Raw genomic sequence first — 18,837 nt, 5'->3', positions numbered from 1 at the left:
GGAGCAGAGACACCTGGGCAGCAGCTGTAGATCCCACCACAAAAAGCTGTCTCTGTCCCCAATGCAGTGTGCTCATGGGACACCCCAGCCTGTCCCCAATGCAGGGTGCTCATGGGACACCCCAGCCTACAGAAACTAAACAGTTGAGGCAGCCACACGAGGCATGTGAGAGCAGAGCCTCGCGTGAAGCCAGGCCTAGAGCAGCCTCGCCACCCTGCAGAGAAGCCATGTAAATAGACAGAGACATGTTTCTTGCAGTTAACTTATGGTCTTTCTTTTCTCTCAGATAAATGCCATTCACCTTTCAACTTACACATTCTAGCACAGACTTCTTATACCATTGAATCTGTGTTTTGCTGCTTTTCTCTGAAGTTCACATCTACACGCCATACCTGTCTTTCAGTTCCCATCTGGATCAGAGTTCCTCTCCATTTATATCCCCCTTTCTCTATAAGTAGGATTCTTCTCACACTCTTCTACCCCTGGCTCCCCCATCCCTAACTCTTCCTGATTACCTAAATCCACCCTTGTTTCATGTCACTTTATTTTTCTGATACCAGGATTTGAACTTGCTCTGCTGGTGTTTTTCTACTTAAGCCACGCCTCCATCCCACTTTTATCTCCCCACTCACTAATCCAGCATTTTCTTTTTACCCTTCTCCACCTTCCCATTAATCTCACCTATGTGCAAGCATAGCACCTCACCCTTCCCATCATAGAGAAAGCAAGCTAGTATTTCTCCACTAGGACCAGCCCCTCCAGCCTTCTTCCGACAGCACAAAGGTACATCTTGGATCCTATATTCATCTAAAAAGATCAGATCTTCATTAGAGCCTGCCAAAACTGGTTTCCTTACTCAGGAAGAAGAGTTCCACACATGGGGTCTCAAGCACTGAAACTGGCTGTTTGTGATCCCACCCTTCTTCACACCACCCCAGCCATCACTCTCAACACAGCTGCAAGAAGGACACAGGACAGTGAAGTCTCTCAAATCCTGGACCCACATGTGTAAATCATCAAAAGATCACAAAATTCACAAAAAAGAGGCAGCGTCTCCCTCAAAAGCCAGTAATAGCACCATAAAGGACTTAGAAAAATAAATGCCATTGAGCTCAATAAACAAAAATGAATCTTTTTTTTTTCAAAGCTTTTTAACCAAATGAGAAACTGAATGAGTACAAGCAGCTGCTGAAATAAGGTAATAATGTGGGAAATTAGAGAAATTCAATGATTTGGGGGGGGTGGGGAACCAAAATTCTACAGATAAACTCAACTACCCAAATAAACTTAATTGAAAAGCCTGGGGTAATAGTGCAGAAGCTGAAAACAATTGCAGGAAAATTAGGTCAAAGGTATTAGAAAAAATACCAAGAGGTCCTACAAATTTTGAGGAAGAAGCTCAGTCAAAATGGCCAAACCATGGAGCTGGGAAGGTGGCTCAGTGGTAGAGTGCTTGCCTTGCATGCCTGAGGCCCTGAGTTCGGTTCCTCAGCACCACATAAGAAAAAAAGCTGGATGTGGTGCTGTGGCTCAAGTGGTAGAGCGCTAGCCTTGAGCTGAAGAGCTGAGGGACAGCGCCCAGGCCCAGAGCTCAGGCCCCGTGACTAACCAAAAAAAAAACGGCCAATCCACCCCGACCCTCATAAAAGTGGTCGTTCACGTCACACATCCCAGCGCCCCCAGACCCAGTAAAAACACTAAACATACAGAAGAGAGAACATTGAAAGCTGGAACTTGCCATGGCACGCCAGTATAATAACAAAAGCAGACTTCTCAACATGATACTAAGTGCAGGAAGGATTTGTAAGACATATTTCAACTTGGAAAAGCAGATGCCAACATAGATTACTGTAATAAGCAGAACTATCTGTAATAACTGATGGAAAAATAAAAACCTTCCATGAAAAATGAAAGTCATCCACCATAAAGCAACACTGCAAAATATACTTACATGAATCACTCACAGAAGGGAAATGAAAACAAAAATATAGGAAAGAAACCCTACTAGAAGAGATTAGGAAGCAGAAAGATGAAAGAAACAGCAACACAAAAAAAGGACAGGAAATACAGCATACCTTTCAGTAACATTAAATGTGAATGTGCATAACTCTACAATCAAATGATAGCAAGTTGGGTCAAAGTAAGACCCAGCCAGGTGCTGGTGCACACGCCTGTAATCCTATCTACTCAAGCTGCCTCAGCCTGGGCAGGAAAGTCCGTGAGACTCCTATCTCCAATAAGCCACTCAGAAACCGGAAGTGGTGCCCAAGTGGTAGAGTGCTAGCCTTGAGCTGAAGAGCTGAGGGACAGTGTCTAGGCCCAGAGTTCAAGCCCTACCACTGACCAAAAAAAACTCATGCCTGTCATCCTAGCTACTGAGGATCACAGTTCAAAGCCAGCCCAAGCAAGAAACTCCATGACCCATTTCCAGTTAACCACCAGAAAATCAGAAGTAGTGTTGTGACTCACAGTGGTAGAATGCTACCCTTCAGCTGAAGAGCACCCAGGCCCTGAGTTCAAAACCCATGACCATAAATAAACATCGCATTGATAAAGAAGGGGCTCAGGGTGATAGGATGGAAAAGGACTTTCTGAGCAAATAGACCCTGAAAGTAGGCAGGAATCATTGTGTACATTTGATAAAATAAGACTTAAGCATAGTCAAGAGACAAAATGGGTACTTAGACTAATATGAAGAGGAAATTAGATAACATGCACCAAAAAATGGCACACCCAGGCTCACTAAACTAACACATGTGGACTTGTATAAACGCTCATAAATACTGGCACAATAGTGTGAAATACTTCTCTCACCAATAGATGTTTCAACAAAAAAATCAACACAGAAACCTTAAGACTTAAACAACTTTTAACATCTGCAGAGTACTTCACCCAGTAGCTGCACAATACATATTCTTAGCTCCTGAACTTCCTCCAAAATAGGTCATATCCCATGACCTCCAGCAACATAAGCAAATAGAAAACTGAAATCACTCCCTGTATCCTGTCTGACCATAATGAAGTTAAACTCGATCTCAATAGCATATGAAACTACAGGAAATTCTCAAAACACCTGGAGACTGAACAACACATTGTTGAACACGTGGGTCACTGAAGAAAGAGAATCACAGTTCCTGCAAAGTAGTGAAAATGCAAACTATTGCCACCAATGGCAGTGTAGAGAGGGGAAAAAATCCTAGGCAGGGATGCTTCAAAAAGAAAGTCACAAGCACAAATAGCCAGAGGGAGCAACTCAGAATTTTAGAAAAACAAGAACCTCATTCAGAAAATGTTTGGGTAGGCATGAATAGAATGGAGGTTTAAAACACTATGCAAAGAATTAGTAAACAGTTTTGGGGGGAGGAAATATGATTGCTAAGTCCGTAGCTAATTTGATCAAAAGCAGTACAAAGAGCTGCTACATGAAGAAATGTTCAAGCTGGGTGCAGGTGGCTCATGCCTGTAATCCTAGCTACTTAGGAGGCTGAGATCTGAGGATCACAGTTCAAAGCCAGGCCGGGCAGGAAAGTCCATGAGACTCCGGGTTTGATTCCTCAGTATCACATAAGCAGAAAAAAATGCAAATGACTCTGTGGCTCAAGTGGTAGAGTGCTATCCTTGAGCAGGAAGAGCTGAGGAACAGCGCCCAGGGCCAGAGTTCAAGCCCCACAACTGACAAAAAAAAAAAAAAAAAAAAAGTGTTTTAGCCATAAAGGAAATAAAGTCAAAAAAATTCTATAAGAGAACCACTGGCAAGGATGCTGGGTGGAGTTAAAGGAACCCTCATACAGCACTGATGGGAATGCAAAGTAGAGCGGCCACCGTGGGGATCAGAAGGGAGATTCCTGGAAACACTGAAGCAGACCTGCTCTTTTGACCCTACCATACTAGTATTGGGTGGCTGGCTGGAATCAATATAGAAGAAAGACACCTGCATCCCTGTTTCTAGCTGCACCATTCACAAGAGCCAATGGAACTGGCAGAGGAGCACCGCCACAGATGAATAAAAATGTGGTATAAATACTGTGGAATATTGCACAGTTGTAAAGGAAAGAGATTTCGTTTGCAGGAAGATGGATAGGAATGGAGGTGAATACATTGAGCAACACATGATCAGCTCAGGAAGCCAGACCTAGAACGCGTTCATTGACATGAATACACATACGTGCACCGGGGTGTGTGTGCACAAGGGCAGGGGACAGATGGCTGTGCATGAAAACAAGAACCTCCACGAAGGCTGCGGTGCTGGGGGTGCGGGTGCAGCCCGTGCGAGCATGGAGAGAACGATGCAACCTTGACGCGGTGGGGGGGGGGGGGGGACGGGGGACTGCCCGGGAACCCCGCCCTGGCGCGGCTGACAACGCTGGCTGCGGGTGGAGGGGCTTCGACGGCAGAGGACAGCTTAGCCGGCGCCGCCTCCAGCCCTGAGCTAGTGGAGTCTGTCTGTCCGTCCGCCCCTCACATGGGGCGTGTGGATGGGTTCGGCGCTCCGGTCCGGGTAGTGAGTGCTCTGACCTGGGCTCCCGGTGGCTCCGACGCTGACGGGACCGTACAACGCTTCTGGGAAGTCGCCGGCCCAGGGCGCCACCTGGCGGCGCCGCGTGTGCCCCGCGCCCCCGCCCCGCCCCGCGCCCCGCCCCGCGCCCCCGGCCCCCCCGGCCCCCCCCCCCGCGCCCCGCAGCTCACCCCAGCGCCCACAGACGGACCGCAGGCCGCAACTAATTCCCGGGCCCGCGCGGGGCGCTGGCGCCGGGCGGCGCTTGCGGGCCTGCGTTCCGATCCTTCCCGCGCAGGGCGGGGCAGGCGCGGGGCTCGAGCTGGTGCCCGCAGCTGCTGAAGGGCGCCGGGGGCTCCCGCCGTCACGCCGGCTGCTCAGGAGGCTGAGACCTGAGGTCCGCGGTTCGAAGCCGGCCGGGAAGGAAAGTCTACAACCCCTCGGAGAAAGTGGTTCGAGGGGCGGCGGCTGCGCAGAGGCCGGGGCGGCGCCGGGGCCCCCGCGTCCCGTCAGTGGGCACGCGCGGCTGGGCTGGGCTCGGGCCGCCCGCACCGCTCTGGCCGGAGCCGCTGGCGGACGGCGCGAGGCGCCCACGCGCGGGGTTCTGGGAAGGGGCGCGCGGCGAGTCCGGCGGCGAGGGGGGCGGGGGCGGGGCGGCCCGTGGCGCCCGCGCCGACCCCCGCAGACGGAGGCACGGCCGGCGGGGCGGCGAGCCGAGCCTCCGCGTGGGGCGGGAGGGCAGCCGCACCCCGCCGGCCCCGCACCCCGGGCGTGGGAGCGGCAGCGCGTTGGGCGGGCTGCCGGCCCCGCCGGGACCGGGCGACTCGGCTCTGGGGGGCAGCCGCCGTCCCCACGGCGCCCGCGGCCTCTCCGCGCGGGCTGTGTGGGGCGAGGCCCCGACCTCGCCCTCGTTGGATGTTTTTAGGCCGCCAGGGACGGCGTCGGCATCTCGCTGGGGGCCGGTTGGGTTGACCGGCGTGGGGGGCGGGAGGGGAGGACGGGAGCAGGGGTGCCGGGCACCCGCACCCGGAGCCGAGCTCGGCAGCCCGGCAGGCGCTCCGGCCCGCGAGCGCGTCCCCAGCGGTTCCCTGCTGCGCATGCGCAGAGCCTGCCGCGCCCTGCCCACGTCCACCAGCAGGCGCCGCCGCCGCCGGGATTCTAAACTGCTTTTGACGCACAGAAATGTTCATCAGCTGATTCCCCCCCCCCCTTTCCCTTCATCACCTTCTTTGCCCCGGTGCACGGACTGTCCAGCGGAGCGAGCGCCGAGCCTCACTTCCTGCTGAGGCCTGACAGGCGTTCCGAATGCTCCTATTTAAACCTGGGATGAGCGGGCAGCGAGGCTGGCCTCCGTGATCCCAGCTACCAAGCAAACAGCCAGGCACAAAGCGCGGCCCAGCGAGCAGGCCCGAGCCGAGGAGGCCCAGCGAGCAGGCCCGAGCCCGGCCGAGGAGGCCCAGCGAGCAGGCCCGAGCCGAGGAGGCCCAGCGAGCAGGCCCGAGCCCGGCCACAGGCCCGGCCGAGGAGGCCCACAGCCGGCGCGAGCGCCCTGGGCACCGCCATAAACCGTCAGACACGGAGTCCAGGCTTCAGATGACTTTTGTGCGAAGGGGTGTTTTCTATCTGCATATAACATGCTTTATCAAACCACCTCCATAATACGCCTTTTTAAAATGGATGAATCTAGACTAAAAGCCAGGCCCAAAGAGACAGGCAGCACCGTCTCCCCTCCCCTGAGGAAGGCCGACGGGAGTCACCTGCGCCGACATCGCAGCACTCACGGCCGGCGTGCTCAGGGGACCAGAGACGTCAGTGAGGACTGTAGCACAAGGAATGCCAGAAACAGACACGGCGAGCGGGCCGGGGGGCGTGGGCTTGAGCACAGGAAGGAGGGAGGGAAGTCAATGCAGTCACAAAGTGAAATGTGTAGGCTGAGCATCAGTGGCTCACACCTGTAATCCTCCTCATGAGGCTGAGATCTGGAGATCAAGGGTCAAAGCCAAGCCAGGCAGGAAAGTCCAGAACTCTCATCTCCAATTAGCTACCAAAAAGCCCCAAATGGCGCTGCGGCTCAAGGCAGTAGAGCACTAGCCTTGTGAGTCGAAGCTCCAGGACTGGCACGTGCACACACAAGACAACTATCTGAGGACAAGAAAGGGAGAGGGGAAATGGGGGAGACCAGAGAAAGGGGAAACACGGACCAAGCAGCACTGTACTCCAAACCTGAGCTATGGAACTGTAATCTCTTTGTACAACTAATGATTTTTTTAACGCAAAAGAAAAAAGTGGGTTTCATAAGGCTCTCTTCATATATACACTTGAGTATCATACATTACATATACATAGCACATTGTATTACATACATGTATTGGTACGCATTGTGAACATGTGTTTCAATCATGCTCGTCTTCCTCCCCCCATTCATGAAACATGATGACCTCCAGTCCCATCCATTTTTCTCAAGGACCATGTCATCCTTCTGCATGAATAATAGTGATCAGTGTGTCAATTTTCTTTATCCGCTCACAGCTCTACACGCTGATTCTGAAGCTTGCCCTCTGTGAATTACGCCATAATATGGATGTGCAAATTTACATTCAAGAAATGCATAAGAGCTGGGTCATTAGGAAGGGCTGTATTTCAGTTCTGTGAGATGCTTCCATACTGACTTCCAGAATGGCTGCACTAATGTGCATTCCCAATAGCAGCATGAGTTTTTCCACATCACTTCCCATCTAGGCCGGCATGTTTTGTTGATGACAGCCATTCTGACTGGGCTGCCGCTTCGATTTGTATTTCCCTTTGCAGTTAGACATTGAGCATTTCTTCATATTAACCATTTAGGGTTTTTTTTTTTTTCCTGTTGAGAACTGTGCTTAAGTAATCCACTAAAAAGGAATCCATTATTAGTGTTTTAATTTTTGAGCTCTTTATATAAATATTAATCCTTTGTCCAATGAAAAGTTTTCAAACAACTTTTGTGTCACTCTTCATTCTGCTATCTCCTTTGAAGTACAGAAGATTTATCATGTTCACCTTCAATTCTTTTTAGTAACATCTGTACTTACGTCTCTGCCTCTAGTTACACTTATTCCTAGGTATTATATTTTTTTCTTGCCTATCTTTTATGGTGAATTATTAAGCTGTTTTTGTTTCTGCAGTTTCTTCCAGAGTATCTTTCTGTTCGTTCCAGCTGGTTTAGGAACAGTTTCTTCCTTTCCAGTGAGCTTGCTTCCATACGGCTAATCCATCTGCACTTGCTATAGTGTGGAAGGCACATGAAGCAAAAACCCAACAACTCTTTGTGGGCCATGGACTCTGGATCCAACCCCACTGTCTGAACTGACCCACCAGCTCCACTCATTACTAAAGCATCATCTGATGACCTGGTCAGTACACAAGATCTGAATCTCAATTTGTGTGATATTGTGGGGGATTCTCAGTCACGATGAATCTCATAAAACCTTTCAAGCTGCTATGAGAAATGTGTTTGTTGTTTTAATATCCTTTTCAGATCATTATCACAGAAACACAAATGGTCTTTTTTTTTCCCCCCCTCTTGGACACAGGACCTCACTATGCACCCTAGGCTAGTCTCAAACTTGGGATTCTCTGGTTTGCTGTCACTCTACAGGGCCATGCCTACAGTCCAGCTTTCTGCTGGCTAACTGGAGATGGGACTCTTAAGGAACTTTGTCTGACCTGGCTTTGATCTGAGATCTTCCAGTTCTGAGCCTCTCGAGTAGCTAAGATTACAGGGTGAGCCACCAGCGCTCAGCACCAATGGGGCTGTGAGTCATTCTGAAGATTACCTTCTCAATTTTGAATAATGAAGGTATGCTTTCATTTCTTCATTTGCCAATTGTGAGTACACGTGATTTTATGTACTAAAGATAAAGCTTCTACTAGACTTGTCTGTCCTTTCAGTTTTATTAGATTTTTAACATCAAAATGTCTTGATATTCACATAGTATCTGTCACACATACGTATAAGAGAAATAGAATCCATCACTCCGCACAGGTACACTCTTCTCTCCACCTGCTCCTCCAGGTTATCTTTGGCCTTCTGTCCTGTGAATTGTCTTTCATATTTTCACTGAAAAGGCAGGTGAGTATTGTACATATAATTCACTGTACAGCAAAGAGATGCAATGAGCTCTCTCAGCTTTTGGAGACTGTGTCTGGCTATGTAGTGACCTTGAACTCACCTTCTGGCATTACGGACATTCACCACTACTCCAGCTTGTCACGCCACTCTTACAGCAAAAAGTGATAAACTGTTTTTATACAAAAGAGGTCATTACTGAAAACACAAAGAATTCCTTGAAAGAACTAAAATAAATGAGAAAAAAAAGGTAAATCAAACAAGGATTGAAAGAAAACATTTATTGAATCAAAATCAATACTTTCCTTTTAATATCTACAAGCCAATACTGAACTCACTTTATTCAAGAATGAACACAATGTACAAAAAAAGTATGCTTATAATTATAAAAATATGTCAATTTTATCTTCTGGGTGCTGAGCAGAAGTCATTTTAAACAAAATCAAGGCAAACTTGTTCTCTAGAATAAAACTGCTATAATTTAACAACAGAGGTGAAAGCGAACGCACTCATGAGGTGTGTCTGAAGGCCCACCAATAGCACTGGCTGGACTGGCCACGGTCAGCACCTCCGCTCTAAGCCTCCAGTGCATTTGCTGCCTGTATGGCGGAAACGCCTTTTACAGAATGCAGGTGGCTGCCTAGAGAGCCACGTGGAGATCAAATCTTCATTCAATTCCTCTTGCTTGCCAGGTGTTAGCACATTTCACTGAAGTAACTGTTACGTATGAAAAGCCTATTAGCTTCCACTTAAAAATGACACACACTGGGATAGGGGACAATCCCACGGATGAAGGTGAAAATCTGCCCTCTGCCTTCACCAGTGCTCAGGCCTCCAAAAGCCTCACGTGCAGGGTTGATCTTGGCTATTTTCTTATTTCCTGACTTTCCCCACACCTTCCCAGGCACCGTGGGCCATGCCCTTGCTCTTGTGCCCGGGGTCGGGCCGTGCTAAGCGTTTAGGGCAGGGGCAAAGGCAGGACATGGAGAGGCGAGGGCCAGCCTGTGGCTTCCCATGACGCAGGCTCCAACACTTGTGGGTCTTAGAGCAGCAAAAGTGATAGTAAATAAAATCAACTTGGGGAAAAGGAGTAAGTTCCCTGTATGGTTGTTCCAGGAGTTAAGGGACATTACCAAAACTGTACCAATTTAAAAACTTAAAATGCATCCGTGCTGACAATGGCAAGAAAATCCAGTGCATCTGAAAACGTTTGCTGGCAGCAGAATGCTAAGCACAATGACAATGGTCCTCAGGCACGTTCCAGAACGCAGTGTCCACACCGTCCATCAAACACAACAGACCAAGTTATTAAGCAAAATGCCCAACGCTTTTGTTTGACATATTCTCCCAGTGCTATGGACGGACACCTGCAGAGGCTCAGAACTGTGACACCGAAGCATGGGTCACCTGGCGCCCACTGGACTGGTGAACTAATCCAGAGGAATCGGGGAGGGTACCTCCACCTTTGCCTAAGCTAGCGCTTCTTGCTATTATTTATTCCGCAAGAAGGGGAAGAGGTGAGCGAAAGGGCTAGAAGCAGGCAAGCTCTCCTCTCCTGCAGAGGCCCCTCCGGGAGCTCAGCACTGCAGGAACCATTCCTCGTGGCCAGCAGGTAGTCAGGCCTGAACTGGACATGGGGTTTCAACACTTCAGCAACATAAATCACTCATTTTGGCTTAACATTTCATTTTAGTAGGGAAGAGAAACATTTATAGGAATATTTGAAGTATACAAAATTGGTGAACAATGAACATCCTTTGGAACCTGAGCAAAGACCTCTTGCCGAAACCGTCAAACTCACTGCATAGCTGGCTCTCACCGGCTGTGACCTAACCAGGCCACTGCCTTGATCTTGGCAACATTCCTGGCCTCCAAACTATGTGGAATACCCAAGTCCAATGACTCTAATGGTTGCCGTTCAAAACCGAGGCTAGAGGTTCAACAGGCTACTTGCAGAAACAAATGGATGCCAAAATGTGATCCAGGACACAAGTAAAAAACGAGAGACTGAGTACACAAAGAATGAATGTGCTCACAATCAGACGATGAGCATTTCAGCACAACACTCAGATACGCAACCACACCTGTTCACAACCACAGGCCCTTGCTCTCCAAATAAATACACTCAACATTTACAACCAAATGAATGCCTTATGAATGCACGCTTTCTCTTATTGCAGCGCTAATCAAAAAGACCAAAAAGCTATACTTCTAAAGAAGCTACAGTTGTCTTTGTCTACAGAACTGATGTGACTCAGTGCCACAGCTAAATTATCTCTAATAGCAGCAGGATCGTCGGCCCACGGCAGCCCAGGGCTGCTTGTCTCTGCCCCGCTGTGGGCTCCCATCAAAGCAACTCCATAAAGCATGCAGACATCTGCTGACGTTTCAAACAAATAAAAATGATCATTGTGCTTGTGGGTCTTATACCTTCCAAAATATACACACCTGGTGACAAGTGAACAAAACCATCACAGGCCATTGCTTACCAGTAAAATCCTAAGGCAAAGGGTTAGAGGCAGAAAGAAAAGGTTTTAAATGGGGGGGAAAAAAAAAAACAACTGCAAAACGATGCTAGCATTCACAAGAAAGATCATGCTAAGATCAGATCCACGTTGGTTCAACATTGAGAATTCAGCTACGATCCAAAGAACTCTGTCCAGAGTGTAAAGGCATGCATGCCGGGTGAAGGAAGTGCGGGGTCTGCCTGGCGGCGGCGTCTTCGGAGGGAGCAGAACGGTAACGTCTCACTGGAGAATCACAAGGTGAGCGGCTGCCGGCACACTTCTCTTTTATCATTAAAAATAAAAGAAACGCAATCACAAGACCAAAAAAATGACAGAACAGCGGACAGAGATAATACAGAAATTCACAATGACCTATAAAACCAAGAGAAAAATCAAATTATTTTTACATTTTCAGGATTCATTCTTAAAATCAACCTTTCTTTTTTTCATTTGACTGCTTAAAATGAAGGATTTGTAAACAATAAAGAGCTAGCTATAAAATGAGTCTACTGACTACTCAAGATATCTGCAGCATCAATACTCAAAATAATTTCGCTGTTCTTAAAAAAGGACACAAGCACCATATTGGACCAAAAACTGTCAGGAAAAGCCTTCTTCTCAACGACGTCATCTTAAAGCAATTCAAGCCTTCCAAGCAAAGCAAGCCCACACTTGATTCAAGAGGCAGTAATGCCTGTGACTATCCCCCAAAAGCGCTCAGCTAACTTATGCTTGTCCTCATAGTAAGTTTCACAAGGACACACAGCAAATGAGCTTCATGTGTAAACCCCAGGCTGCCTGAGGGCTGGTGGGGCTCTGCGGGACTCACCGAGCGGGGACCGGGGCTATCCGGCCTTCGTGTCCACCAGCTGCATCTGCACGTTGGCGGACATGCCTCCTCCGTAGCCCCCCTTGGACTGCATTTGGTTCTGAATGGAGCTGACCTGCAACGGAGAGCACGGGGGACGGACACAGTCAGAGCCAGGCGCAGCGCAAAAGGGACTCTTTTTGATAAGCTACTTTTTTATGAATCTATAATTTTTAATCGCCTTATATTTTTGTGGCTTTAAGAGCAAATGGTGAGTAGCAATTCAAGTTGGGCTTTTTTGTTTTTCAGGTTTTTGTTGGGGTTTTTTTGGCCGGTCCTGGGGCTTGGATTCAGGGCCTGAGCTTCTTTGGCTCGAGGCCAGTCAGCACTCTACCACTTGACCCACAGCACCGCTTCTGGCTTTTTCTGTTTATGGAGAACTGAGGACTCGAACCCAGGGCTTCATGCATGTGAGGGAAGCACTCTATTACTAAGCCACATTCCCAGCCCTAGTAATTCAAGTTGTTAAAATATCTCTGGCCCCTTCTGCTGCTTCCTAAAGAAAAAATTCACTTTGTAACTCAGCGTACTTGGTAACACTTGACAGACAGAAATAAACAGATCAACTGCCCCTTTTTTAATCTCAAATACCTTAAATTTGCAGATGTCTTATATATCTGACCACTGTAATTACTCAAAATAAAACTCCAAAGCAAGAAAATAGATATGAACCAAACTGGCTATCAGCTAGACATAAATCATAAACTTATATAGTAAACTGCAGTTTTACTATTCTGATACAGTTTTTTAAAAACTCAAGTAGTCCAAATTTACTTATGAATCCTGTAATTGGGGTAAATTTTTTATCCTCTGGAAACATCAAGTGTCTTATCTATACAATGGTAAGATGATATTCCAACCACATCGCTACTTTCTGATAGGTAGGAATACAGAGGCTTAGGTATTCTGTTGAAACAAACACACATACCATCTTTTGCAAACCCTGAAGTGCTTCTATTTTTTTAATTATCATTCCAATATCATTCCTATAAATTAGGAACATGTTGAAAACAGACAATCAGTCAGGCCAGATGCCTGGATGCGGAAACCTAATAAGCAGGAAGGGTTTGGAGGTGATTTCTCACAGTAAAGAGATAAAGCATTGACTTCATTTGTCCTGCATCTGAACCCCAAGACTCCTGCAGCCTCCACACTGCTGAGATCTGGGAGAGAAGAGATGAGATCCAATTGCTCATCAGGGAAGGTGGCTCAGTGGTAGAGTGCTTGCCTTGCATGCCTGAGGCCCTGGGTTCCAATTGCTCATCAATCTAGTTGTCAAATGCTCACAGATCACTTACTATGATACAAACAAAGCATAGCATGGAAAGCGCATTTTTAACTGATTCTCCTGAGTCAAAATAGTATTTACAAGAACGGAGGAAGACTTGCCTGTGTTATTTTTGGAATAAAACCATTCTTAAACATGCTAACAGAAGATAGAAATTATATATATATATATATATATATATATATATATATATATATATATATATGTATGTATGAATACATAATATTATTCTATATACTATATGTGAATATGTGTCTGTATATATATAAATACAGAGGTGGGGGGGACACGAGTGCACAGAATTTATTTAGCTCCAACAAGGTTTAAATGTAAAACTAGCTCCTAAATGGAGCTTCCTTTGCTTGCCTAGTAACTGAAGTAACAAAGGGCTTTGTGGTATCCAGGATACCCATCCACTATTTTGAAAGCCCTCAATCCCTTGGTTAAGTTAACTAATGCCATCCAGTATGTCAGAATAAAATAGAGCATTCTGCTTTTATAAAACACCTTACTGATCTGAGCCAGGCACCAGTGGCTCACACCTATAATCCTAATTATTCAGGAGGCTGAGATCTGAGGACTACAGTCCGAAGCCAACCCTGGCAGAAAAGTCTGTGAGACTTTCCAATTAATCACAGAAAAAGCCAGAAATGACATTGTGTCTCAAGTGGTAGAGCGCTACCCCTGAACACAAAGAAGCTCAAAGACAGTGCCCAGACCCTGAGTTCAAGCCCTAGGATGGGAAAAAATGTTCTGTTCTGAACAGTAAGGGACCATCTAAACATCTATTTACATTAGACTTGGGGAAAAGAAACACTCAGATTTAGTAGCTGGCTTAAGGTAAAACCTGGAAGGCATTATGAGCCTTCATCTTTTATATTGCTTTCTATTTCTGGCTGTCTCTCTGTGGGCAGTGCTGTAATTTGAACTCGGGGCCTTTCCCCTGTGCTTTACCACTTGAGCCCCAGCCCTTTCTTGGTTTTCTGTTAGGGCGTATCTTTGCCAGGGCCAGCCTAGGCCTCCCGCTCAGCGGGGGTTGCATGCCCGGGCCACTGGGGTTGCAGGCGTGAGCCTCCACGCCTGGCCCTGCTGCTTTCTTAAATGAAAATGAAAGACTAAAAGCCACTTTCAGAAGGACCAATCCTGTGTGATTTCACAGAGCAGACACAAGACTGTTGGAAGGAAGAAAGTGAATGACCAGCAAGAACACGAAGGAGAAAGGAAAGCATGATACAATTACAATTCAGGGGTGAATATAATCCAAATACCTGTGTATAACATATATATATATATGTTGATCAGCTTGATCAGAGCTACTAAAATCAGACAGGATGAATCTGATGGATTTAGAACCTTGTATCTATGTGTGGAAATGGCTGCAAAGTCCTATGTACAATTAATTTATGCTAATAAGGACAAAGCCTGGTTCCTGAGAGCTGAGGATTGTGGTTTGAAGCCACCCCAGGCAGAAAAGTCCCTATGAGATTCTCATCTCCAATTAACCACAAAAAGAAGTGGAGCTGAAGCTCAAGTGGTAGAATACTAGCCTTGGGCACAAGAACAGCACCCAGGCCCAGAGTTCAAGTCCCAGGACCAGTCAAAAAAAAAAAAAAAAAAAAAAAAAGACAAGAAAAGAGTTCAGCTGAGTGAAACCAAAGTCTATTCTGAAATGTGCTAAAGTCTCTATAAAAGACAGCAAAGTAGTCAGTGCCAGTGGCTCAAGCCTGTAATCCTAGCTACTCAGGCAAAATAAATAAATAGCAAAGAGATTTCCTTATTTCAGGTTTTCCATTTCCTACTACCAAATAAGACCAACGATCACTGCCTTGAACTAAAGGACGTTGAGAACTTAATAATTATTCTAACTACCAGGTAAAGGGTGACACTTTACAAAGTACATGTAGTTCAAAGTTTGTAAAAGGAAAATAAGTGAACTTAGAACAAGAAGAGATGATTATCTAAAGACTGCTCCAAGTCCCTTTGGCAACAGCATGAGAATGAATGATAACCTCTACTCTGATCTCAAATCCTTCAGACTTTCCAAGTACTTATTCAAGAGGAAGGAGGCGGGCTGGGAAGGTGGCTTAGTGGTAGAGTGCTTGCCTAGCATGCATGAAGCCCTGGTTCCATTCCCTAGTACCACATACACAGAAGAAGCCAGAAGTGGCTCTGTAGCTCAAGTGGTAGAGTGCTAGCCTTGAGCATGGATGGAGAGGCTCATGGACAGTGCCCAGGCCCTGGGTTCAAGCCCCAGGACGAGCGGGAGGGGGGGGGGGGGCGCAGCAATAATAAAACACACACACACAAAACCCAACCTTTTTTTTTTTTTTTTTGGTCCGTCGTAGGGCTTGAACACTGTCCCTGCACTATTCAGCTCAAGGCAAGCACTCTACCTACCGCCTGAGCCACAGTACCACTTCTGGTTTTCTAGTGGTTTTTATTGGAGATCAGAGTCTCATGGACTTTCCTGCCCAGGTTGGCTTTGAACCGTGATCCTCAGACCTCAGCCTCCTGAGTAGCTAGGATTACAGGCATGAGCCACCAGCGCCCAGCCCCCAACCGTTTTCTTATCTGCTCTTCTAGGCTCACCTATGTTCAGTCATTGCTCACATATGCAAGGATGCTTCCCAGGAGTCCTAAGGAAACAACAGCCCCAGGTGCTACACTCCCTTATTTAAAATGGTGGGATCCCCACATGGAATCTCTAGCTTAACTTTTTTTAAAATAAGTTTTTATTGTGAAAATATCTCTAGCTTACTTATCCTACTTATTAATACAACATACATAACATGTAACTAAACTGTTAATATTGTTTAGAAGTAATGACAAGAAAAGATGCAGTGATTGAAGGTCAAATGTATTTATCCTTGGTCTCTCCAAATTCATTTGGCATGGTGCTGCTCACAAGGCCCGGACCTGTCGCTCAGGTTTCACATGACTGTGCCCCGGGCCCTAGGAGCCCTTCCCAACACACTTACAGAATTCATCCCGCTGAACAGGTCTCCGGATCCCACATGAGCCGTGTGCACAAAGTTTGTGGGCTCTCCAATCATACTCCGGTCAATCCGCCGTCGCCGTTTCTGAAGTACAAAGAATATGTTGAGAAAATGATCTTATTATTCTTATTCTTCTTTTATGGATAAATGACTCTGTTAATGACTTGTGCCCACACAACAAAAATGCCGCAGACCACCACAATTAACACATCTGAAATCCACAAAAGGAGTATTCTCAGGAAGAAATGGCTAAGTAAAACAACAGGTGCTTATTGAGAACGGAAGGACTGATTAGCTGTAGCTCTGGTATCCCTGTGTTACCTGCACAAACCCACTCATGTGGCTTTCTCACGCCACAGGTAACAGGGCTGATGCTGTTAAGTCCAGGGAGGTTCATCCCACACAACTGCAAACTGGGTGCGTATACTTTTAAGTCTCATAGGAAGGAAGAAAGGAAGGGAGGGAAGGAGGGAGGGAGGGAGAAAGAGGGAAGGAGGGAGGGAGGGAGATAACAAAGCCAGGAAGAAAGGATTTTGAAGGCTTTCACCATAAAAGAAATAAATGAGGAAATAAATATTTAATTGGATTTAAACATTATACAAGATTTGTTTTATGTATGCTAAAAATAGTTCTTTAAATGAGAGAAATGTAAAATTATGGTCACATTATCAGTGAAGGATACAGTGTGATTTGGTCTACTTAAGCATCAGCACTACTGCTCACACTTGGATGTGATCATCTGGGTGACAGCCTGCCCCTTCCACACGGGAATGCGCCTGTGCTTACTTGTCTGGTCTGTGCTGGCTGGGACAGACACTTTGGTACAAAGTCAACGAAGCTGAGGTGCTTACTGGCTCAGTGATACCTGATAACTACTTTTTTTTTTTTTTTTTTGGGGGGGGGGTTGGAGGGGGAGAGGATCTTGTTCTGTTTCCAGGACCGGCCTCTAACTCACATGCTCCTGCATCAGCCTCCTGCCTACAGGGATGGATGACAGGCCTGGCCGGCTCTGGCAACTGTTTACTGTTTTGTTATTTGCTGTTTACTGTTCCCAGTAACCAGACTCCAATCACAGGGTTTGTTCTCACCAATCCACTCACTCACTTGCGTATTTCCTTACCCTGGCTGCTGTGTTTCAGTGATTGCCTGAGATTTTTCCAGAGACAAAGGTTATCTTCCATCAGCCCTGAGTCTTCCTTCACTCCTTAGTTATGGCTTGGTGACTGCGCTCTGTTTCAACACAGGCCTTCTGTTTTAATGAAATTTTTCTTCTATTATTGCTCTAATTATACTGCTGGTGCTCTTCTTACTCTAGAGGTCCTGCTGTGTGTGTGTGTGTGTGTGTGTGTGTGTGTGTGTGTGTGTGTGTGTGTGTGTGTGTGTGTGTGTGTGTGTGTGTGTGTGTGTGTGTGTGTGTGTGTGTGTGTGTGTGTGTGTGTGTGTGTGTGTGTGTGTGTGTGTGTGTGTGTGTGTAAGAGACAGACAGAAAGAAAGGAGGTCATCCAAGTTTCTCACGTTTTCATCCATAAATTTCTCTTTATGATTTCTTTGTAATGGAAAATAATACAACTTCATCTCCTTCCGAACACATCCACAAACTTTTTCTTTATTAAAGGCTAAAAAGTCAACACTCTAAGTCTGCAGGCCAATACAGCATCTGTCGTAGCTCTGTCTCAAATATGCCACTGCGGGACACAAAAGTTAAAGCAGCGTATGAATAAACGAATGTGGCTGTGTGCCAGGAAATTTTTATTTACAGTAGGTGGCAGGTGAGATTTGGTCTATATGTAGTCATTTTGCTGACCTACGCTATAAATAACTAATCTCTTCAGTAGGAGCAACAGTTTATTTTCATGGTTATGTGTTAAGAGCTTTTTCTCTGAAGCCGGGCGCTGGTGGCTCACGCCCGTAATCCTAGCTACTCAGGAGGCTGAGATCTGAGGATCGCGGTTCAAAGCCAGCCCGGGCAGGAGAGACCGTGAGACTCCTATCTCCAATAAACCACCAGAAAACCGGAAGTGGCGCTGTAGCTCAAGTGGTAGAGCGCTCGCCTTGAGCTGAAGAGCTGAGGGACAGCACCCAGGCCCAGAGTTCAAGCCCCACGACCGACAAAAAAAAAAAAAAAAGGAGCTTTTTCTCTGTAGGGCCATTGAAGTACTTTTTACATGTCTTTGAGGACCTGTACTGGGGTGCCATTTCCCCCTATAGTCTGGAACACTAGGGAGGAAAAGAGCCTCCAAATTAAGCTCTTCTGAGAGTCCTCAGAAGGACTAGTAGGGAATCCCATCTGCCTTGCCCTCCACAGAGCCAGCAGAATTTCAAGGAAAGGGTGATCAGAAGGCTGAGGAGAGGGTCCAGACTGTTTCCCAAACGTTTCGTGGCATGAGGCACTAACTTCCCTGTCTCTGTGGATGTTTCAGGTGCTCTCCAAGTGCCTCCCAGGAAGACTCCCCAGTGCAGATCAGACCGGGCAGCACCCTTCCTTCCATCTACATAGTGCATGCCAGCAAGGCTCTGGCCTCTTCCATCCTGTTTCCCCGTATTTTAGCTAGACTCATCTATTTCCACCTACCTCAGT

The 18,837-nt window shown here is 46.9% G+C and overlaps 1 protein-coding gene across 4 annotated transcripts in view; it reads right to left on the bottom strand.

Moving 5' to 3' along the window:
• Positions 1-8,866: 8,866 nt before the first annotated feature.
• LOC138827197 (CDC42 small effector protein 2) overlaps positions 8,867-18,837 on the bottom strand; it is a 64,898-nt gene continuing 54,927 nt past the window's right edge. For 3 of the 4 annotated variants that reach the window (XM_070022694.1, XM_070022691.1, XM_070022693.1), the window contains exons 3-5: positions 16,242-16,343; positions 11,937-12,051; positions 8,867-11,479 (exon numbers count right to left, since the gene is read on the bottom strand). In XM_070022694.1, coding sequence (XP_069878795.1) covers positions 11,953-12,051; positions 16,242-16,343 — 201 coding nt within the window. In that variant the 3' untranslated portion in view covers positions 8,867-11,479; positions 11,937-11,952. The remainder of the gene's footprint in view (positions 11,480-11,936; positions 12,052-16,241; positions 16,344-18,837) is intronic. The other variant, XM_070022692.1, reaches the window with a different exon arrangement.

Source organism: Dipodomys merriami, unplaced genomic scaffold, assembly GCF_024711535.1.
Source record: "Dipodomys merriami isolate MVZ:Mamm:240054 unplaced genomic scaffold, mDipMer1.0.p SCAF_151, whole genome shotgun sequence".
Lineage (NCBI taxonomy): Eukaryota > Metazoa > Chordata > Mammalia > Rodentia > Heteromyidae > Dipodomys > Dipodomys merriami.
This window is presented reverse-complemented; position numbering and strand designations above follow the sequence as displayed.